The sequence below is a fragment of the Manis pentadactyla genome, chromosome 1, assembly GCF_030020395.1.
Source record: "Manis pentadactyla isolate mManPen7 chromosome 1, mManPen7.hap1, whole genome shotgun sequence".
NCBI classification, from domain to species: Eukaryota; Metazoa; Chordata; class Mammalia; order Pholidota; family Manidae; genus Manis; species Manis pentadactyla.
Window position 1 is genome coordinate 144,002,698 of NC_080019.1, and position 25,762 is coordinate 144,028,459.

The following is a 25,762-nucleotide window of genomic DNA, read 5'->3' on the forward strand; positions in this document are numbered from 1 at the left end:
AAAAACCAAAGAATAAGTGAAACATATGAGGGGAAGCCCAGACTTAGAAATCAGGCCTCTAGTCCATTGTAGGTACTGCACCATGTGGCCCCTCCTGGTCATTTATTTCATTTTGGAGAATCATGTACAGAAAAGATGGAAAAAGTGTCTAGGCCTCACTGAAATTAAAAAGGCACTTAAATATTATACAATAAATTTTGAATAAACTTGTTAGTATATTCAAAAGAGAAAAAGTTATTATTATTTTTTAAGGCTCCCTGGATAGCCATTGCCATCTAAATACTGAGGGGAAAAAAATGTTTGCTTCTGCAGGCTTGCTTTTTAAATTTGGTAATATATATGACTGCTTCATTCATTTTGTCTTAATTGCCATTTTAATTATTTACTCTGTATTTTTTAATTTATGTTGCACGGTATCCTGTTTATATAATTTTAGTTGTCAAAATGTTTGTACAGCTTAAAAATTATATAAATTAGTCAAGAAAATGTCATTGATTATACAACTTATAACTATTTTTCTTAACTAAATTTTTTTAAACTTCAGCTTTAATTCATTCAACTTTTATGTTACACTTTATCATTTCTTACTGTTTTTTTCATATTACTTTTAGTTTAATGGAGATCACATATAAGAATGGGATCACATGTATCTTATGCAAAAAATGTTATAGTCCCATTCATCTATGATTAGTTTTATATTGGCTCCTAAAGTCTCTTAGAACTGAGTCTGCAACTTTTACCAAAATCACTTGTTGTTGCTAAAAATCACTTCATTCGATACTTGTTGAATGTCTTGTACCATCACCAGTGGTTTTCTGAATCAGTGGCCAACTTTCCCAGGCCAAACCATTTGTTTCCACTAAGCGGGAATCTGTACCTCTCCCTGGCCTTTTCCTATGGTCTCTTCCTCTATCACTGCTTTGGGGCTCTGCTATGTAACAATATCTTTGCACAATATGGAAGGTAAGTAAGGGATGCACTATCTAATTAAATCCTCTATGCTTCTTCCACTGAAAATTGTTCTTGAGAGAAATGCTATTTAAGAAATACAAAATATGAATGTTATTCTTTGGTTAAATCTGGCATTTAGGAAAGCTGCTTATCTGGGCTATGTCATCTCTTTCACTATCAAAGAACCCTCCCAAATTACCTTTTCAGAACCTCTTTCAGCCTGCACTGAAGGTCACTAAACAGGTTTGTGACATTTGTTTTTTTCTGGCATGTAGAATTGTCATTATGAATAGTTTTGACTATATTACTCAATGACCTCAACAAGAGATAAGTACCAGTCAGAATGTGTTTGTTAACTCCTGAAGATAGTTTCCTCTCCTCTTTGGCTGTTGGCAGTTTATACACTGGGGAAACAAAGAAAGAATGGAAAACTATCCTTGACTGAGAACGTATAATGGGTTAAATACTTTATCTATATAATCATATTTAATTTCCCCATTATGCTTACAGTAGGGGTTATCATTCTAATTATAGATGAGGAAACTGAAATAAGAGATAATAAGAGATTTTTCCAAAGTCGTCGGGCAGATAGTGAAGGACTGGGACACTGGTACAGATCTATCTGACTCCCCTCCTTCCAAAACACTGCTCAAAGCTGTGTTTGAAGTCAGATTTTATTCTGACACAGCAAATACACCAATGATTATAACTCATTTCCTGATTCTCATATATTATTTTCTTTACTACCTAGAGTTTTGGGGTTTTGTTTTTGCTTTCTCTTATTATTTTGCTTGTTACTATTAGTGAAGTTAATAAAATTTTGGATGCATCACAGGAAGCTCATGGACTTTGCAGCAATTCACCACTTCACTAACCATCTATACTTGCCTGTCCTAGAGCCCTCTTGTTAACTAATGCTTTCTTTTGGCTTATAATACCATCACAATGTATTTCATTGCTGATATTATTGATTTCTAATAGTCAAACCTATTTTGGAAAGAATATTAGAATTTTAAATATAAATGTTAAATATTGGTAAAGTATACATTGTTCCCAACAGACCCTCAAATAGCTCAACTTTGGCACTCTGACTTGTCCAACTAACTTAAAAGTATGATTCAAATTGATTCACAGTCAGTTAAATGAGGGATAAATGAAAAAAAAAAGAGGAATCTAAAAAAATGTGAGCAGAGAATGAAATAGACACATAAAGAAGTGGAAAGGTCAATAAAATAATGACTATACCCAAAAATTAGTATTGCTATATAGTATAAATTCTTAAAATTTTCTGATTTTTTTTTCCAACTTACATGTCTGACCTGTTGGTTCAAAATGTGCCTTCTCTTTTGCTAGAGCAGTATTAGTATTAAGCCAGAAAAAGCAAATCTGTACATGATGTTTTTACATCCTCTCCACTACCATCCAAGGATACAATTCCTTGACCTTTGATATAGCAAGTTAATCAAAGCATTCATTTCAAAGATCCTTTGTTTTACAGATACTTGTTAGTGTTTGGCAATAGTGTGTTTCATGAAAAGTGTGTCTCTTTTAAAGATGAAACAGGAATATCTAAGTGAAGACAAATGTATTTTTGTGAATAAAAAATATTTGTCTCATTTATAGATAAAAGGCCTACACTTGTTCCTCACAATTCATAAACACTTCATAAGGAAACACTTCTTTGAAGGTTTATTATCTTATTAAAACAAGAAAGAAAGAAAATTATTTTGATCAATTGGGGCTGAAATATACATTTCCAATGCGGCTTTTAAGAGACAAAAGTTTGAAGTGCCCCACATCCCACTGCAGAGCTCTCATCACAATGGCTGATTGAAGCAAAAATACAATAGCTCTGGGAAGCTCTAAGGCTTTTTGATAACGCCTGTGAGTGCAGGTGGCTCTACCTGAAAAGAAACACACCACTTTCCTCTTCAGTGGTGACCACTGTGTTCCACAGTGGGTCAGAGGTGGCCAGGGTGCTTTCAAGTTCACTTTTATAATTCTGAAGAACTGGATTGTGAGCACAGACAAGTTCCCAATTTAGCCTGTGAAAAACATAAAAACTGCTCTCCTTTTAACATATACTTTCAGTCACTAAGTATAGCAGGAAATTTATTCTACTGACCTTTTAGAATCCAATTTTAATTAAATGATTGATTTTAAGATCTTGACTAGACATACACTGAGATGTTAAAAAAAAGTAAAAGTAATCTTCACAACACTCTCAATGGAGACTAAATTGAAGTTTAAAAAAAAACATTGTCACTAAGGAATGATTTTTTTTTCTTGTTACCTTGTATACAATTATTTAGGAGTTTAAACAGAAAAGCACAAATCTTAACACACTAGAACTATTTTGACAAAATTGCATTTTTGAAGTATAAAATAAATAGCAAACAACAAGGATACAAATGCATTCCTATACTGGCAATGACTAAGATGTCTCTGACTAAAATAAAATATGATTTAGTCAAAACTTATCTGGAATATGACATTTAGTTCACAATGCCACATTTAAGAGGGAAGTAGACAAATTCTAGTTTGCTAATAAATAAGAATTCAAAACCATCTAGTGCAACAGGAAAAACAATTGGGGAAAAAATGAAAATAAATGTTATGTGAACATAAAGGGCACCAGGGTATAACACTCAAAGACACACTATGTAGAAAAGTGATTGCATTTATTTTGTAAATCTTTCTGGGTTACTAAATGGTAGATAGACTTTTAACTCAATATAATAAAGACTATTCTAAAGGAGAGACCTGTTCAAATATGGAATGAACAATCTCATGAGATAAGTTTTACACTACTGCAGATATCTAAGGGCAAGAGAATCAGGGATGCTGCAGGAAAGACTAAACTATGATGCTGAGGCCTCTTCAAGATCTATTTCTGTTCTCTATTCTGTTCCATCAATTTATGTCTAACCCTCCACTGATACCACTCAGTCTTGATTACTGTAGCTATATAATAAGTCATAAAGTTGGGGAGACTGATTCCCCCCACTGTCTTCTTTTTACAAGATGATTTTAGTTATTCTAAAACAATTTTTTTCTCTCCATATACTTTTAGAATCTTCTTCATGTCTATTAAGAAAGCTTGCTAATTTTGATGGGACTTTTCTTAAACTGCTTTTTATATGAGAAGAAACACTTCTTGCTATGTTGAGTCTTCTAATCAGTGAATACCATATGCATCTTATTTATTTGGATATTTTTATTTCATTCATTGGTGTTTTATAGTTCCAGCATACAGTCTTGTAAATATTTTATTAGATTTATACCTAAATATTTACTTTCTGATAGAAGAAAGGGAGGGAGGAAGAAAGAGAAAGAGAAAGGAAGGGAGAGAAGGGAAGAATGAAGAGCAATTATAAATGGCATATGTTTTATTTTAATGATCATACATTCATTGCTAGTGTATATAGAAACAGAACTTATTTTTGTATATTTTTTCTTGCATCTTGCAACCTTACTAAACTTACTTCTTAGATTTTTGAGGTATTGTTTGATTCTTTGGATTCCTTGATATTTTCTACATAGACAATCACATCATATGCAAGTAGGGACAATTTTATTTCTTCCATTTCAATCCATATTTCTTTCTTTCTTTTTTTCCCTTTATTTCATTGGCCAGAACTTCCACCATTATGTTAAATAAGAATGGTGAAAGCAGACACTATATGCACTAGGAAACAAAAAAATCATTTAATACACTTTATTGTAGTCTGGGAGAAAGCCTGCAATATCTAAGGTACTCCTACACATTGCAGATAATATGTAAGAGGAGACTTATTGTGAATTGGTTTGTGGCAGTTATGGAGGCAGACAAGACTCATACTCTCCCTTCTGCCTGCTGGAGAACCAGGAAAACCAATGGTATATGAACAGAAATAACTGAAATGGAGTCAGGAATGTCAAGGGGTCCTAAAGTGGAGTTAGAAGGCCATTGGGGAATTTGGTCTTATGCACATCTATACCTAGACAGAACATGGACATTAGGACTGTGCCAAACATAAGCAGCTAAACCTACTGCATTTCTCAGAATGAGGCTTATTTTGCTGAGCTCCAGTCCAGCAACTAACATAGTGACCTATCCTATGCAGACCAGTGTTAATTATTTTTGTCTATGCCAATCACAATTATTTCAAAATAACTTATGTAAGCCTGCATTTTTCACTTTTATAAACACTTTCTTGCTGCCTCCACAGTGGAGCACATTTCAGGATCCACTTAAATCTTTGTCTTCCAAATTTGAATTCCCAAAGACCCTAACTGAACTTTTGGTTTGCTCTACAGTCTCAGTTCTTTCTTGTTTGACAGGTATAATTCAGTACAAGGACAGCTGATGGTGGAGCTCCCTATTCAGGATGAAGTCTGAGAACCAAGGGGACTACTCATGTAATTTCTGGAGACCAAAGGCCCAGGAACCAGGAGCTCTGATGTCTAAGAGTAGGAAAAGATACTCCAGCTCAAGAAGAGAAAGAGAAAGATATTTGGCTTCCTTTGACTTACTGTTCCATTCAGGTCCTCAAAGTACTGGATGATTCCTTCCCACATTGGTGAGGATGGATCTCTTTACTTAGTCTACTGAAAGAAACGCTAATCTCTTCCAAAACACCTTCACAGACACAGCCAGAAATAACGTTTTACCTGCTAGCTGAGTATCCCTTAGCCTAGTCAAATTGATACAAAAAATTGACCATCACAATGATAAAGAAGAGTAAACTTTGAATAGTAGGGAGAAGTTTCTTTTACCTTTGACATTTTCAGTCGATACCTGTTCACTCCCACTCCAGTTCACCTTGGCATTTTTGCCTCACTTCTCTTCCATGGCTCAGAAATTTCATTGATTATGTATATCCTACAATGAATTTTCTTCTGTATAAAGAGCTTAGGGATGAGTTTAGGTCAAGCTATACTTGATGACTACAGAGTAAGTCCTTGAGACAGTAGAATTACTTGCATATTTAACTGAAAAGTTAAAACTAGAGCCTGAGATACTGGTGTTCCACTACTGATTTTCTACCTTTGAGTAAATATACTCAGCAGGTACTTTCTGGGCCTGAAACACTGCTCATATCCAGAAAGAAACATGTGATTTAATATCTACTCTGGGAAATCTCTAAACTGGTATAGGAGATACTTCTCAAAAGACAACCCTTTAACTTATATCAAAGTAATGAAAATATGTAGAAAATTTATAAGTTTTTTGTGTATTGTAAAGAAAAGTAGTCTTCATTTAATTTTCAAAAGAAATCTCTTAAGTGGTAAAATCATTAACAATGATGATATTTACACATTGGTCTCGGCCCTATTAAAAGCAGTATAAGTACGTCACGCAGATGTGGCAGAAATATAGCTGTAATATTCATTCAATAGAATATATATCCTTCCCATTACTCATGTCTTCGTATGAACTTAACACAAATTTATCTTGCAAATATACCTACACATTACATATATTATTAAGACAATTCACTGTTTTTCCATTCAAACTTAAGAATGAACACAGTGATTTTATGGTCTTCTGATGTATCTGCCCATATTGAATTCAGAATAAAGAGAAACCTATATCTGACAAATAGTAAATATATAATTATAGGCTACTATGCTAATTAAATAAAATTGACAATTAGATTGCTTATTTCTATATTTAAGTGCATACTTCTGTATTTTTATATTACAAATCAAAATAATCATGGCATTTAATTACATGCCATAATAGATATATGACAGATAATGGGATGGAAGATTAGAATTTATGAATTATTTAACACTTAACACAAATGTTTTGGAAGGTGGAAAAGATAAGTACTTGATAAAATTATGACTTTATTGGGGTTGGAGAAAAACTGTAAAGCAAATAATTATACACACAATTGTTTGAAAATTATCCTCTAGGTTAGAAACATTCACATTTAAAAATTCTTTAGGGGCTTAATTAAAATAGAGTTTTCACTTCTCAAAAGTATGATCAAGAGATTTTTTTTTGGCTCTGCATGTTTATTTTGACATTTTAAAATGAATTATAATGTGAGGAAACAAAACATTTTACATTTAAAATAAACTTTTTCTTTTTATTTTCCTTTATAGGTCTCTTAGAGTAAAATATTTCATCATCAGTAAAACAGCATAGTATTAAAGTGTCATAACCATTAAGTCATCACATGTATATCCAAATTTATAAACTAAAATATCTACATATATAGGAAGGACTAGACTTTATAAATCAGTTGGTATATTAGAAAATAGATCATGACTTCCTATTAAAAAAAAATACTGCTTCCATAAATTACCCAGGACACAAATAAAATGAAAACTGAATAACACATGTCAATTGAAAAGGCTGTAATATGCAGCAGCATGGAAAGATGAAAACATTTTTTAAATAGAAATAACTTTTAATATCAAAGCCAAAGGTAATGGCAGAGCACCACATATTAAAATATCTCATAAAGTATAGAGAGTCCTCTTTCATGATTATACTTTTATTCTAGGTACAATTCTAATTGTTAATAAGCATTTGTTAGGGAGTAAACACATGATATGGAAATAAAGTCAAAGGGCAGGTCACTGAAGTGACATGTTGTCTAGTAGAAAACATTAAGATGGGGATTTTTTTCAATGCTATATAATATTAGACCTATAAATGCAGTATTTAAGAAGGGCAAGTCCAGATTTAGTCTGTTGGAATGAGATATGAGGGAGAACAGTTAAGGGGGCAGGGACTGGGATGGGGATAGGAGGGTTGTATGAAGGTTTCCTATAAGAGGAGATAGATACTTGGTCTTAAAATATAAGATAGTTCATAAAGTAGAGGAGGGAGGGCATTCCAAAGGAGAAGGAACGGCATGTCACCAAACCCCACCTTCTCTTCCTGTCTGAGGGGCTTTGTACCTATAGCTATCATTCTCTACTGATTCCTTCTCTATCAGCTCAATCCATGAGTTGAAGTATCTCCTATATTAGAAGAAACTTTCTGACTCTTTCTCTTCTAGCTACTGACCCACCTTTCTATTAAAGAGTAACTCTTGTAAAAGTTATTTACACTTGCTGCCTTCACTTTTACTTTCCATTCTCTTAACTCATCTAAATCAGAATTTTAGCCTAGCCATTCCACCAAATCCCTCCATAGCCACATAAATGACCCTCAGTCCAAACACTTCCTGTTAACTGAAGCCCTGAGATGCAGCTGGCATTGCTGAGCACTCACTCCTGTCTCAGTTCACCTGCATACCCTTCCCTATATTCTCAGTAGCCTTCTTCCTGTTCTTCTTCCCGACCTGTCCAACTGAGAGTAACTCAGAGCTCAGCAGTCAGACCATATCTTCCTTCACCCTCACTCTTCAGGTGATCTGATACAATCTTGTAGCTTGAAATAACTTCCATACACAGATAACACCCAATTTCAAATTGCTAGCCCACAAATTCTCCATCTGCCCTACATCCCTCTTCCTTCTAGTTTACCATAGAGTAGGCAGAATTATCTTTTCACTATTATCATACCATTCCCCTACTCCAAATCTTTTAATGATTTGCTGTCAAATAGAAAATAAACTAAATAAAATAGAAGAAAAGTAAAACTCTTCACAAGGACCTACAAGACTTCACATGATCTGATAACTGCCAGACTCTGGATTTTCCTAAAAATTCCCCCTTGCTTAACATTCTACATGTCCCTTGTCTTCCCCTGAACACACCGTCTGTTTGTTCCCCACACAGGAGCATCACAATTTCTTTTCCTCACAGTTTGTTCATTCCCCAGTATTTTATATTATACCTCTCCATCCGACACTCTTGTTTAAATACCATCGCTTCAGAAATGCTTTTCTTGACAACACTGGAAGACAGCTGACATGCCACATCACACCGACTACTTCCAACTGGCTTTCATTTTCTCCATGGTATTTGCCGCTACCTGAAAATTTACTTTGTTTTGCCTGCCTTCCCCATAGGCAGGACTCTGAGGACTGGAATCTTGCTGATTTTCTCACCACTTTACTTCCAGGGTTCAGGAATGTTGGGTGCATAGTAACTACTCAATAAATTTTTGTTAAATTAATTAGTTAAATCAGCACTTACATGTACCAGACTTATTTTTGATATGTGATTCTCAGCAGAATAATTAATCATCAAGATATGCCATGATACCTCCTGCCCTTAACATTCATTTTAAAAAGCATTCAGAAGTTCACTTTATGTTCATATTTTTGTGAATATATATGTATATGCATATAAATGTTTTCTAAAGACATTTTACAGGTATTTCTAAAAAAAGTATTTCTTATCTATTCTTAATGCAAAACTAACACTTTTTTTAAATCAAACTACTTGCACAGCCTAGGACATATATTCTTGCACAATTTTTTAAAATCAATTTTAGGTTCCTTGAGGTTATGAACTGTAGTTAACAGCAAGAAACCAATACACTATAGAATCTATGATTGACCTATATAAACTTTTGGATTTTAAATGTGTCTATATACACATATACATGCACATACACATGTATATAAATGATGAGAACACACAGCAACCTAGTGCATATTCACATGAAATAGTTAATACCTATATGGTAATATAATTTCTAAACACACACATTTAAGAATCAGTTTTCCACTTTTTGTGTTAATGCATCAGTGGATGGAACATCCAAGCCTCCCTCTGGTTTGTTCCTAGCATCTCTGAATTGCCTAGGTTTATGCTCAAATGGCTTCAAAGGCTCACATTTCTTAAGGCAAATTTCTAGCAGCAGTCAATTGTTTCCACATGCTAAGATAATGAGCACAGCAGAGAAACAGGCGAATCAGAGATACGACAAAGAGGAGCCTCCAAACTGAAACCATAGCTATGCCTCTCTAACACGGACCAAAATGATCCCCAGCCTCAGAATCATGCCCTCTCTTCGGTTATTAAAAAAAAAAGGGGTGAGGGATGTGAAGGGGTAAGAGATGGAGAGAGAGGCGGAAAGGAAGAGAGAGACAGAGTAGAGGGAACAGGGGTGAGAAAGAAGGAACAAAAGAACAAAAGTCACAGAATAAACAATGCTTCACTCTTGCCTCAATGGGAGAAATGCTTAGTTCTTCATCAATTCAGAGATAACTATCTGTTCTAGACACCAAGGAAAGCTCAAGAGTATTCGATACTCAGTGAGGTTCTTATTTTTGCATTGGTTATGATATTTTAACATTTCACACCTCAATTACTTGTGGTAATTAGAGTCTATATAGTAAGACTTTCAGAAAGAACATAGAAGGGATCACTTACCCTCAGTTCATTCCAGAAATTAACAAGTAGAATAAAAAAATGAAATCTTTGACTTTCTATTTTTGGCTATCTTCTTTTAAATATCATAAAGCTTAAACTGCCAAATGTACAACTGAGATCTATATGAAGGGTAGGGGTGGGAAGAGAGAGACAGAGAGAGAGACAGACAGAGAGAGAGAGAGAGAAAGAGAGAGAGAGAAGAGAACAAAGAGAAGTAGAAGAAAGACAGCTAGACAAACCTTTGATGGGCTGATGGAGGAAGACTGACAGAGTGTTTCGTTTAAGTAAGTGTAAATCCTGAAGCAGGTTGTGCTATTATTTTCTGCTTGAGGAAATAATAGTACAGAAACTTTTCTCTAAAATGTACACTATCTGTAAATAGTACTACATGATAATGAGAGCCTGGGAGTGGTAAAGAAGAGATGAAAACTGAACGATTTCATAAAGTAAACAAGATCATGACAAGCACAACTCAGTAAGGGGCAGCCATGGGCTGGGAATGGCAGAGCTTGAATGCCCAGGTAAAGCTGTCCTAACACCATCCCCTAACAACCATGTGCCATTGTCACTATACCTTTATTGGATAAGGGGTTAGTGAACATCTTAACTTTCTTTCAAGGACACAAATTTCATGCAGGATGTCCTTTACTAAAATGTATAACTACCAATAATGTTTATACTACAGAATTTACACATGCACATCCATACAATGGAATACCTCCCAAAGATGGGATCAAAAGAAAAATAGGTAAGTTGTAAGTATTTTAAAATATAAAATTCAAATTTAATCACAAATTTTAACAACATATCATGATAAATAAATGAAAAATAAAGAGAGAAAGCCATGGGTAAGCATTCTGAGGGACTGATTTTAGACTGGTGAGGTTAAGGAGAAGGGGCTTTTACATTGGGCACTGAGAAATAAATAAGACATGGCCATCCAAGGCAAATACCCAAGGCAGAGGGAAAGGCATGCACACAGGACCCAGTGCAGCAAGAAAAGCACCAGAGTGGTCAGAGATTAATGAGTGCGAGGAAGAGTATGTTAAGCACCAGTTCCTTCAAAAACTTCATAAGCCATGTTAAAATTTTTTTCTTAAATTTCTTCTAAGTGCATTGAAGTGCTTCAAGGTCTAAGAAACTGAATAAATGAAGTACTATTGTAGGGTACTTGGAAATTCAAAATGCACATTAGCTAATTAAAGATCCCACGGATTTCAACTATTAAGGAACGTGTGAAATTCTATTTAATTCAGGGTTTTCCAAACTGATTTGAGCACTTCACACTCTCATGTGACACCCGTTGATATCCTTCTGACCTCTCCTGCTTGGTGGATCCTTACCAAAGCAGTTATATGGAACAGAGAGCTGTGACAAACCTGGATGCCACTGTTACTTCCTGAATTAACTGAAACACCATTTGCTGTATCTGGGAATAAGAGGACCTAGAATATTCAAAAAGTATTACTTCAAAGAGATAATGAGTTTCATTTGTACTCAGTTGGACAAACATTCGATAACTTACTCTAGAAGGCTCTGAGGTTCTGTACTAAACAACAGGGTTATAAGATGTATAAGGCCTATATTCTAACTTGGGAGCATTAGAAAGCATAAATATCTTCATTCATATATTTACCCATCAAACACATTTGCATTTAAATTAGTCAAGCACTGTTCCAGTCCTGAGGGACAAAGGGGGAAATAAGACAAACATTATCTTTATTTTGCTGAAGCTCAGATTCTTACTTGGAATAGAGCAGAAAAGCAAGCTAAATAATAATAATGCATTCCAATAACTTGTATGATAAAACATGTTAACATGTAAGAGAGCTGAGAGTAGAGGCAGGCAATCAAATGAGAGCATTTAACATAGTGCAGGGGGTAGGAAAGAAAATCTGGATTTGAGAAATAATTTTGGAGTTATATAAAGAGGGAATGTAATTGTTAAATGGATATAGGTTCAGAGTGTGACTGCTACATAAATTTGAGCTCAACAAATTAGTCTGAATGTGGAACAAATGAAGGAAGGTATAAGAAACATAACTAATTCTTATGTGCTAGGAACTGTTATAAGAATTTTATGTATTTTTAATATTTTAAATCTCTCAATAGCATCCTTGAGGTAGACAACTTTTAAACCAGCATTTAAAAGATAGATAGAGGTACTACAACATTTGAAATTACGTGGCTTCCATTAAATTTCTTTTGGACAATGTTCTATATACTCCTCAGCAGGACTGTTGGACCTGCTTCCCACACATTATGTACACCTCACTTACACTTACCCATTTTCCCACTGACCCTGCCAGCCAGCAGCCTGACAGCATACCAGTCTCCTGCCCCAAGTGGCCAGCAGGATCAGCAGGACTGAGGCTTCTCTCACCACCCTATGACCTGCAAGTGTTTGCTCTGTCATCCGTTTTAGTTTATCAGTAGGCTCTCTGAATTCTCTTCCTATACAGGAGATGTTAGAAACCTTATTTCTGGAAAGGGCTGGGGAAAGATAAAAAGACGGGCTATTTCTGATACCTTTCCAGAGGTAACCACACAAACTAGTAGATGAGCCCAAGGCATAAGCAAGAAGGTCAAGCAAAGCTCATGCCAGCTCATATAAGGCAGCCCTTAGGGTAACACTTTGCCACAGAAACACCAGAGGCACATGCTACATCAGACTACACTGACCAACAAGCCTGTTCACCCTCCCTGCTCCTCACCATTGCTGCAGATCAGTGGCCACACAAAACAGAAAGGAAAGGAGGCCCCTTCCTGCCTGAATTAACCTAGGTACCATTACAGAAAACACCTTGGGCATTATACTAAAAAATGTGTCACCTAGCTTCATTATTGGGAAAGACTAAGCAATCTGATTTAGAATAAACATTCTGAAACTAAAAATCTTTCCCTCCCAGAGTAGAGCACCATAAAAATATTGTCCAGAGAAATACATCAAATGTACCTATTTTAAAATGTAAAATAAGCAAGATGGTAGTTAATTCAGTAATTGTTTAGTAAAATACCTTTCACACACAAAAATTTTAAAATAGTAGTAAGTCAATGGGCTGCTTTGTTTATTCCACATTGGCAGGAAAGAAATTAGTCCACATAAATAAAATCATCACAGCAATCCTAGTTAAAAAATAGTTGACATGCACTTTAACTTAATCCTTAAAATATTTAAAAATTTAACATTTTTTAACATAAATATTATGAAATTACATTTTACTTTTTCCTGGCATCTTAAAAAACTTTTGAACATAACAAAGTTTTTTAATGACTCACATTCATTAGGATCATTTTGTATACTCCACTACAGTTTAATGATGCCCAGAGGGACAATTACAGAGCGTGGACCTGTTCTCAGCTGCACCTTCATGGCCTTACATTGCTGTACTTTCAGTCTGGCTTCTGACCTTGATGGGTTTTGCCCTCTACCATTGCCCTCGGCTGTGGCTTCTCAATACTGTTAGATGTTGATCATGAACAGTCATTTCCAAAAATGTTCCTAATTTTGTGCTTCTGCCAAGAAAACAGCTTAATGTGCTTTTAAAACTAGTGTGAGACCACAATGAACAAATATCCACAGTGATTATGGCACTTATTTTGGGTCATAAAAAAAAAATGCTCATACTTGTCTTATGCCTCTAATTATGTTTCAGAGGACCAGACTGGCTGGTAACTGCCCACAGAAAGATTGTGGCAATGATGGTCACTATGGCAATTACCAAGACTGCAGGTCAGACACTGGGATAAGAATGTCACTGCATTTTCAAAACCATAGGAGGGAATTACAATTAGAATCTTACTTCACAGAAGAGGAATTAAAATTTAGGAACATTTTCTAATCCAGCTGTGGTTATGTGCTCATAGTGGTATAAGGAGTATTAGACCCAGGGTAATACCTAGCAAGGCCCCTACCCATTCTCTGTACTGCCTCCAAAGGCCAGTAACTACAGTTTTTTTAAAATATATATTTTCTAAAGAAATTACTTGCAATTTAGATGCAAGGTATGAAAAGAAACAACAGTTACTGAATTTTAGCTATGGAGATTTCTTTTAATAAATGTACATTTTGTTTTATTGAGCCTGATCTTAACAATTATTTTGTTGTTTCATCTCTTATTTAAAATCAATGAGATGTTAACATGATTCAGCTGAGTGATAATGTCATACTTCCAGTTTAGTTTTATACAATTCCCACTGCCAATCCAAAAAATTCCTGAAGTACAGTGCTGTGTTTAGTCTATAAGAGTATCACTGTCCTTATCAGATTTGACTTACTACTTAAAATAATAATTAATTTTGGAAGTTTGGTAGAATCTGATATTCTTACAACCCAAGGCACATTCTGGAGTCCAGAGATGGTCCTAGTGGCTCTGAGACTCTATCTACCCCAAATGTGGGCTATTTCGGTCTGCACAGTGATTTCAAAATTGTAAATAAACTGCTGTTAGTCTGCAAACTTGGGAGCTTTCCAGGTGCAATCGGAGACCAGCTCCCATACCTGGAGGGCAGGAAGAGACCAAAGGGAGGCAGACCACAGCAGACTGACAGGTGGCAGGTTTAATAAGGAAGGGGAATTACATATGAGGATTGTCTTGGATGGCCACAAGATGAGTAGGTTTTCTCACCCACCCGCCAGAATCTTCAAAGTTTCTATCAAGGCCTTGGCGGGGGTTGGTCACATATGCCATCCAGATGGTCTCAACAACTTACTCTCTCAAGGCTATGTCCTCAGATCAGCCTCACTGTGGGAACAGTGGGCAGAGTGTCCATTCCAAGCCAAGGGGAAGGCAGTGAGGAGCAGTGGGTTGCCAGGTCCAGCTTGCAGGTCACCTGGTGGTTATGTTCTCTCTGGTACCTCATCCAACAGCGGCAGGTGGGGAGATTTCATACAAACGTGGACTTCTGACTTCTCTTAAAGAACCAGCAGATGTGGCTACATGGTCACATCCTCACGTAGAAACAAGTGGCAGGAGCTGTGAGTGGCAGTCCCTTCAGACAGGACCTGATGCTCCAGGATGCCAAGAGCACCACCTGGCTGGCTTCCCTCAAGTACCTGCCTGTTTGGTGAGCTGAGCCCTGCTTTTATTCATTAGAAAAAATCTGAAAGTATAAATCCAAACTTTCCATAATATCCTATATTTTAGTTTGTCATACATTTTCAATTTTTATTTAATATAGTGTGAACTACCTTGTGGCACATAAGTTATATTATTATTATAAGTTCTTTATACATGAAACTGAGATTCAAGTGTTAAGCTGCTTGGTTCAAGATCAGAGAGGTAAAGGTCATCTAATTCCAAAACCATCTACTTTATATTAGATCTTTATTGTAACTACATATAGTATTTATTATTATTATTTTGACTGGTGGTATATTTTGCAGCTTTCTTCACTGAATTCAGTCTAAAGAATAGGTAGGTTCACCAAATCAATACTTTGCAATGTCACCTTCATGGCAAGCAAATTTGATGGTGAAAGTATATATTAGAGAGAGACAGAAACTGCATTACTTTAAATAAAATATATTCTATAAGAAACAATAAATTATTAACTTTACTTATACACTTAATATGTAAGTAATTAATATATTATGAAATTTACAAAATGAATGAGAAGGGTCAGGAAAGAGGGAAGTCTGGAGGGGTCATTTTATATCAGATGGTCAGAGAAGAATGTTCAGTAATATTTGTAAAGCACCAAATGCCTCTAAATTGAATGAGCCTTAATAAAGGTTACCATTGTAATCATGATCATTATCACCAAAGACCAGGTGAACCCACCTGTACAGCTAATTGGCCTCATTTGCTATCTTAAACAGTGCTAAGAACTGAGTTTACATCTTAGAAAAATTGGCCATTACACTGTTCCGTTTCCTAAAGCACTGAGAGAGAATGTTAACTATAACTGCCCAAGTTTTACTGATGCTTTTCATGGACAGAATTGTAAAAGGCTACACAAGCAAAGGTCTAATTTGGGGGACATATTTTAATCTTGAAAGAGACAATGAAATAAATCCTGTGGCTGGCAGCTTCTCTAACGGCAAAATAAAAAGAAGACAGACTGAAGACCCAAAATATGACCAAATAGGGATATCTCATCATCACAACACATGGACAAGAAATTGAGAAGTTAAAGAAAAATATGCCTGACTGCTTATCTAAATGAATGGGGGAAAGCCCCTGATAGTGAACAATTTTATATTACTTATAAATATATGTCCTTCCAAAATTATAAGAGATATCTATATTTTTTTAACCATTTGGCTTAATATAACAAGGATTATTTATCTATAGCATAATAATAAGGAAATCATTCAGCTAGGAAAGGATAAAATGTATCTTTATAATTTCAAAATTGCTAGTCCAGGTACTCAAGATAATAGACATGCTTAAACAAGTTGTTTGTTCACACAGATGAAAATAGAAAAATTGCTTTTTTTTCACTTTTTAGCTGCTAGTTTAAAAAGATCACAAATAAAACCCAGATACTATTATTTTAGACTCCATGTAATTCCCTGACTTAAGTAAATAAACATTGAATAAGAACTTTCAGACCATTTTCTGAAGCATGCACCACTGTCTTAAGCTAAGGAAGCTGCTTTTAAAGCAATGCACAACATTTTCAAATTCAAGGCAAATTACTGAGTAGAGTTGTCCTACTTCAGAGTGAGTTTGGATTTGAGAAGGTGAATGTTACAGGTGAATAAGACCTAAATACTTCAGATATTTTCACAATATCCCTGTGCACCTAAATTTTAGACTTGTGGGAAATAAATGAGGCAGATAATACCAGGAGCAAAGTTTATACAAAGACTGTAAATCCTCTCCCTGTGCTGTGCTCTGCATCAATAGAAACCTTTCTGCTAGGTTGAATAATCTCATAAACCCTGTGAGAGAAGTTATATTTCTACTGTTCAAACTCAAATCCAGACAGATTAGATTGATTCAGCAACTTTCTTAATCTCTTTTATAAAAGAGAATTAGTCTGTCTGAATTTTGAATCTAACTCTACTTTCTTTCAAATAGTAGATTTGAACATTTTCATTCATCAAGCTGAAGTAGGTTCTGGTTTAAACAAGGAAGAAATATTAAAAGGAAAAGAAAAAAATATTATAAAAGGAGAAAACAAAAGACTTTTAATGGGACATCCAGCATTTTCAGAAGCTATTAACAATTTTACTCTGAGGTTTTAATGTTCCTAATGAAAAACAGGCTACAAGTTATTGTTTGCTGTTTAATTGTTTGACTTTCTTTGGAATATTTAGCAATTTGCTAAATCTTGTCCAAAATTGTCTTTTATTTATCCAACATTTACTTTTTATAAAGCATGTGCTTTATAATAAAAAGCATTATTTGACCTTTATTGTTTTACAAATACCTGTCTACAAATAGGACAGGTATTTGTCTAAAATGATGCTGTATTACCTCAATTCAAAAAACATTAAACGTTCTAAAGTCTATCTAAAGAAATTAAAAGTATATATGTTTTTTAGGTATTTGTGCTACATTAAAATATATTGAAAATACTACCTCTCTAAAGACATGACATCAGGTAGATATTCAATATACTTTTTAAGTAAGTAATTAATAAATTTATGAATTGATCGGAAAAAAGAGTTTATCTTTTAAAAATCTATGACATTAGCCTTAATTTACTTAAACAATGGTCTAATGCAGTGACTTGTAGACTTTATTGTGGGCCCTATCAATGAGAATTTTTCAGCACACTTCTCCATTTGTGTATTAATTGTACATATGTACCACTTTAGTCATAAATTAAATGCATTGTAAAGTCATACACACAAAAGAATTAATTTTAAAATAAAGGCAAAAAAAATCAAGATCTGGTTAAAGTTAAAAGTCATACTGATATGTGATTTTATTGTTTGTCCTGACTACAAGTCACCAAAATATACAGATATAAATCAAGGAGAGGATCGATGACATGATTATTAAATTATAAACTTTTTTTTTCCCATTCCCTCCATCATCTACCATCTTTCCTGAAATTTGGCTTACATATTTCCATTTTCCCTGGAATTAGTCAGGTGATCTTGCCAAGTAACTACAAGATGATTCACTTTTATTTATAATCATATTGATATTTATAACCTATGGGCTTAAGACATACCAAAACAATTTGAAAGCTTTGGATAAAACTGCCTTCAAGATTTATGTGTACTTAAAAGTACTTTTATGGTTGAAATGATTTTTGGCAATAAAAACACAATAAAGGAAATTTTTTTCTTGATATTTTCTCCCAACTGCTTTCTCCATTGCGGAAATTTCTTTAAAAGCATAGTTACTTTAAGTTAATTATTAGAATCACCTATATCTGAAGGAAGTGATTTTTAAGGTCTGTCTTTTCCCAAATCTCTGATAAGTATATGCTCAGGTATATATATATATATATATATATATATATATATATATATATATATATATGCATCTGAGGATATACGAACCTACAAGATTTTCTATATAATACTATTTTCAAAAGTACTTGTAAACATTTACCCATTCTATGCCATTTTCTTACTACGGGCATTTTTGCTACAGCATAAAGAGAAATTATTTCACCCAATGGCATGTGACTTTTGTTTTGCTTTTAAGAAACCACAAGGTAGTATATGACTTACAAGTTCTTTTAAAAATGATACTTTTAGCTGTTTCCATTCATATCCTGGATGCTTAGTTTTAAAGAGCTTGCTAATCTAATCATGAGAGTGTAATATGCTCATTAGCTAATATATCAAAGCACAATAATCCTTAAAATTCATCATTAAGAACAGATTTGGTCATGATAAAATACATACAAAATACAAATATTATAAAATTTTGTTTAAAATATTTGGCACCTATGTTCATGAGAGTTTATCCCAGGAATATAAGATTGGCTTAACATTCAAAATCAATAAATGTAATTCACCATATTAACAAACTAAAAAAGAAAAACCACATAAGATATCATAGACCACTTAAGATCTAAATCTACTCTAAGCAGAGAAGGCCCACACAAAATTCTTTCAACATTCTAACTTGTGGAAAGGCCCAGCATGATAAAAAAATCGCACATATTATAATGTCTGTACTAAGGGGTTTTTTATTCCATGTGGTTATGACCCTAAAAAAGCAAACTACTGAATATAAACATAAGCAACTTTTTCATGAACATATCTCCTTGGGCAAGAGAAACAAAACCAAAAGTGAACAAGTGGGACTATATCAAATTAAAAAGCTTCTGCAGCAAAGGACACCATCAATAGAACAAAAAGGCATATTACAGTATGGGAGAATATATTCATAAATGACTTATCTGATAAGGGGTTGACAGCCAAAATATTAAAGAGCTTACATGCCTCAACAACCAAAAAGCAAATAACCCGATTAAAAAAATGGGCAGAGGATCTGAACAGACACCTCTCCAAAGAAGAAATTCAGATGGCCAAAAGGCACATGAAAAGGTACTCCACATGGCTAATCATCAGGGAAATGCAAATTAACACCACAATGAGATATCACCACACACCAGTTAGGATATGCAACATCTAAAACACAAACAACAACAAATGTTGGCGAGAATGGTTAACCCTCCTCAGTATGGAGATTCCTCAAAAAACTAAAATTAGAAATACCATTTGACTGAGGAATTCCACTCCTAGGAATTTACCCTAAGAAAACTGGATCACAGATTCAACAAGACATATGCACCCCTAAGTTTATCGCAGCACTATTTACAATAGCCAATAAATGGAAGCAACTTAAGTGTCCATCAGTATATGAATGGATAAAGAAGAGTGGTACATATGCACAATGGAATATTATTCAGCCATAAGAAGAAAACAAATCCTACCATTTGCAACAACATGGATGGAGCTAGAGGGTACTATGCTCAGTGAAATAAGCCAGGAAGAGAAAGACAAGTACCAAATGATTTCACTCATCTGTGAAGTATAATAACAAAGCAAAAACTGAAAGAACAAAACAGCAGCAGACTCACAGAATCCAAGAATGGACTAAGTTACCAAATGGAAAGGGACTGGAGAGGGTGGGTGGGAAGGGAGGGATAAGGGGATTAAGGAGTATAATGAGTAGCACACATAATATAGGGGGTCGGGGGTGGAGAAGGAAGTATAGCACAGAGAAGACAAGTAGTGACTCTGTAACATTTTACTATGCTCATGGACAGTGACTATAATGGGGTATATGGTGAGGACTTGATGATAGTGGAGAATGTAGTAACCATACTGTTGCTCATGTGAAACTTCCATAAGATTGTGTATCAATGATACTCTAAAAAAAAGGCAAACTAGATTCACTTTTTTTTCTGCAAGGAACTCTACTAACTCGGTATAAAAGTAGAGTATCTTCTTGCCTAATAGTTGTCACATAATGAATCCATGCTGTTGGAAAATCGTTGCACTACTTTTGCACCTCACACCTAAATGTTAAGGTTCAGGGAATAAATGAGTATTAAGCTCTCCTATGCTATCTCCTTTCAGATTCAATATCTTACCTTTGAGAGAAATACTCAACAAAGAAAGGTACTTATTCAAAACTTTAGTAAGGTATAATAATTAACTTACTAAAGATCAGCAAATCTGCAGTTGTCTTATTTTATCAAGTGCATTTACAAAGTTCCAGCTGCATATGCAAAAGACTTTAAAACTGAGACCTCTAAGTTATATCCATTATTTCTTACTCTAGACACCTCTAAAACTTATGGGTGACAGATGTGTCAGAAAGTTCTCTTTACCAAGGAAAGTAAGGACAACCCAATATGTTATGAACTGTCATCAGTAATTTAGCAGAGCTAGAAGGCAGTTCAGCTGAGTAGACAGAAAATTAAAACATGGGCAGCCCCTGATTGGAAATTTATTCATAGCAGGTAATGAAATAGCACAGTCAGGATCTCTGGTATTACTGAGAGTGAGCGATTTAATTCTGATAACTTTGATGATAGTACCTGAATCAGAGATTATAAATGGTGACAGGTTGTGACATATAGATAGGATGAAATGAGCATCAGCAACATATCTCTACAGAAGCTGATTCCACCTAAGATCAATTTTTTTCAATCAGTAAATACAGCAATTTCAAAATTATTACAAGTTTTTAGAAAAGAAACTTAAGCCTTAGGCAAACCATGTACCATTTTTATAAATACTTTTCAGTGGAGTATAATATGAATAAACATATGAAAGGTAAAGGGTGCAAAAGAACTATATTTTAAAATAGGAAATATAAATTGTAGTTTCTGATTTCATCTGGATGAGGAGGAAACAAAAAATTACAGGCTGAGTAGCTTTCTATGGGGAGAGTGATACTGAAGGCTTATGATATTGTTCATATGCATGTAGGGAATACTCATGCTTTTTTATTAAATGAACTCAAGTGTAAAGAATGGTATTTATATTTATAAAGGATGATTATTTTATTTTAGATTTTGTGTGCCTTTTTATGTTTTCTAATTGTTAACAACGGCAATATTACTTTTATAATTAGAAGTATTTCTTAATTGCCTATTTAGACAAAACTCTCTATCACAGAAATACAACTGAGAAAAATAGTAACACACATAGAAAGGTATTCAATACATCTCTTTTGAACTTGGGAAGTGCTTTACTCATTATGTTAGATATGAAATTTGTTAGATGTGGGAATTTTAAAACATAGTCCCCAAATTCTTTAATGCTACTGCCATTGAATGAAGAGGTCCATGTCCTTTGCCCCTTGAATCTGTGACTTTTGACCAATAGTTTATAGCAGAAATGGTGCTGTCTCAGTTTTCCAAACCCAGATCAGAAGAAATGGCAACCTGCATGGCCTGTTATTTGGTACTCTCACTCCGGTGAGAGAGCCCAGGTTGCTGTAGAGTGGCTATAAGGAGAGCAAGTGAGGCCCTTCTGCCTGAGACCATGGCTGAGCTCCTAGCTGACAGCCAGTACCAGTTGTTAGTCATGTGAGTGAACTACCTTGAAAGTAGATGCTTCAACCCCTAATTGAGCTACTCCTGCTGACACAACACGTAGAAGAGAAGAGCTGTCCCTGCTGAGCTGTCCAAATTGCAAATCTGGGAGCAAAATAAACACTTACTGTTGCCTGAAGTCACTAAATTTTTGACTGGTTTGTTAAGCAGCAATAAATAACCAAAAGAGCAGAGTAAGACTTTAATCATGAATGCTTATTATAAAAATATCTCTAATATTACATCAAAGCAAGTTATATTACATATGCTATAACTAATCAGAAGGAAGAAAATGTGAAAGCAAAAGCCTTATAATTAATCAGATTTAGTCAAAGAAGTTTTTAATAAATTGAACATAGTATTGAGAAAATAATTCAAAGAGTCCTGGAATCCTTAGGATTTCATGTAATGAAAAATCTAAGCATTAAATATTTATATGTTTAAATTTAATGATTTACATTTTTTAATTTGGCTTTGTAAGGTTTTATCTATATTGTTTAATGTCATAACCAATAATATATATAGAAAATATAAATTCTATAAAAATTGGAAAATTCACATATTGTCAAATAGAACAACATACAGAATAATAGAAATACATTTGAAATGAAACTATATTTACAGAGAACTAGGCCTATAAGATTAATGCAGCCAGAAAAGTCAAAATAAAAATAAAAATAATAAGCTAAAACCAAACTATTATTTACTAAAAGCACCTGAGAAACATTAATAGGTAATATGATAACAAAAGAAAATAAGTGATAAAATAAAAATGTTACATACAAATGTATCTTTAAATAATCATGCATAATCCCTTTTCTTCAGGAAATTGAATAACTTTAAATAGACCTTGAGAGTTCAAGTTACAGAAAAACATACTATAATAAATGTTTTAAAAAATAGAGAATCATTTTTATAACTATGGGTTTACTCATTTAATATATCTCCTTTTAATGAAGTTTTGTAGAAGAATTATTTCATAACATAAGAATTTAATTATGTAATGTGTTTCTTTCATAAGGCACAGTTCTACAGGATAGTCAACTCTTATTTATCCAAGTATGAGGCAAAGTTCAATTAATTGTATTTCTTGTCAATAAGCTACTTTTAAATGATTCACTCAGTAATGTAACTTATGAAGTTGTATCATAGAATTTGCACAGCTTTAGTCCATTTTACTAAGGTATGAAAAGTAACGTCAAAAAAGGTGATGCAAATACAAAAAGCCTTTACAAAGGAATTGTACTAGCTCCAAAACTCTACTCCTTTTATAATGAAAAATCTCAGAACCAGAATGATTCATCCATTTCTACCAGAGTGAAACTAGGCCTGGAACCCTGCCACCCACTTCTACCTCTTGTGTCTTTTCTCATATATTATGCTACTTCATCTGGCATGAGTGATTCCTATATGGCTATGAAATATAAAATAATGTATGATATTAAGAGAAGAGTACAGCAAAACAATTTCCTTCTATATAATCATCACTTACTTCATGATGAAAAATTAGAATTCTTCATTTTATCAAAATACTTGTTGGAGCATTTTTCTATACTGCTCATTTTTCAGGTATGTATATGTTGATGCATGATGCCAGACCCAAAAGAAAATTCATGAAATACTTTCAAAAATATTTTAAAAATTAGTTATACATTACCTGACACTTGGCTACTTTTAATATGACTTACAATGGATTTTCATTATATTTTCACTTATGAATGGATAGAAGCTGATAGTACTTTTGATTTTCAAATAATTTTTGCAATCTTATGCTATTTAGGTTTAATCACTTAAAACACACTTGTATTTAGGTTGTAAAAGAAGTCAGAGATATATTTAATCTTAAAACTGTTGCAAAACTAAGCCTCAGTTTATCTGTAAGATGGTCATAACAACAGTACTTACCATGAACAAATAGTTACTGTGCAGAATTTTAAAAAATGTGTTCCTAATATATGTCAAAACACCATAACTGACACCATAACTGACATATTACACATAATAAATGCTAGTTGTCATTAAAGTTATAATTTAGTTTCAATAAAACACATGTTAACATTATTAAGATAGCAGAACATGAATCATTATTATTATTTTTAAAAAAGGCCTACTTAAAAAATGTGTATTTTTCTGTTAAAAGGAAATTTGCTATGGCTAATTCAACCTGATAAAGTAATATTTTAAATAATAATACATTATTCATACTAACATTTTAAAATAGGAATATGACCAATAAATTTTAAATAACAAGATTTTTTAAACTGAGATTTATTGCAACTTATCACAAAAACAAGGTAAATTCTATGTTGAACACTCAGAAAATTTCAAACAATCAAATTAAGAAATTAAATACCATTGAGAGACTATACATACTATGAATTTTTAAAAATTCCTTGAAAGTTTTTTTAAACACAGAAGACATTTTCCTATTACATGTACCTACCTGGAGTAGGCAAACAATCGACTATCCCAAAGATCATGATTTCCTCTAGGTCCAGAATGAAAGTAACAGGAATCTGTCCCATCAAACATATTCAATCCATCTTCTGAATTTTTTGAAGCATGACTATGTACCACATCTAAAAGGACTGTAATACCCATTGAATGAGCTGTGTCAACCAGCTCTTTTAGCTCTTCAGGAGTCCCATAACGGCTAAAGGTAAAGAACACAGCAAAATCAAGATCACATCATATTTAAAGCAAATAGTCAATCATTTACTGTGTATTAATTGTTTTACCAGCATGGTACTAGATACTTTAAATGTGCAAATGCAGTATAAAATAACACTTACATACAAGTCAAAGTTGCTTAATATTTGTTATTAAGCAAATCTAAAACATTCAATAAAAAGGTAATCCAAACCCAGCTATTAAATGTAGATTTATATTACAATGAAATTCACATTTTGAGTAGGTAAACAGTAAAACTCTGTTACTCTATACTCAAAGCTTCTGATTTCCATCTCCAAGTCCACCTAGTCTGGGGAGCAGGTCATTCCTATCCATACACCTGAACATCCCTTTGAGTGTACTGGAGGGCTTTGGGGCTGGAGGGCTCTTAGTGTATTTGTTTGTTTGTCCTAGTGCTTGGATTGAGGCCATCCCTTGTGAACTTACTTACTCATAAACTGGAATGACCTCAGGTACCAGAGGGCCAAGAGGATGTGCCATGTCTATCATGATCCAAGCAGAAAAGATGGGCATCTCACATGCACATGTGTGTGTGTTAAAAGCAGTTTTGTAGTCTTCATGAAACAGAAAACAAAAAACCACTCCTAAGCAGGCCTTTCTATCCAACATAAAAATCCCAATATTAGTCCTCCATAGCATCAATTTTGCCTTTTAAATAATCACCCTTGTGAGTGTTTACTGTTTCTCTTCTTCACTAGACCATATGAACCTTGAAGGTAGGGGCTATGACCATTGGTTTCCTGTGATGCAGTACAGTGCTGAGCATATATAGCAGGTCTCCTGAAAGCCAACTCTATTGGGCAGCAACAGCTATGTTTAAAAAATGCAAGTATGAACACGTCATCTCTACCTTAAATCTTACTTGTGCTCCCTTTGTCAT

General features: G+C 34.0%; 1 protein-coding gene across 2 annotated transcripts in view; it reads right to left on the bottom strand.

Annotated features, from left to right (window-relative positions):
* Positions 1 to 25,762, bottom strand: part of GBE1 (1,4-alpha-glucan branching enzyme 1) — a 288,275-nt gene that overhangs the window by 115,059 nt on the left and 147,454 nt on the right. For both annotated transcript variants that reach the window (XM_057501844.1, XM_057501847.1), the window contains exon 7: positions 24,635 to 24,844. In XM_057501844.1, coding sequence (XP_057357827.1) covers positions 24,635 to 24,844 — 210 coding nt within the window. The remainder of the gene's footprint in view (positions 1 to 24,634; positions 24,845 to 25,762) is intronic.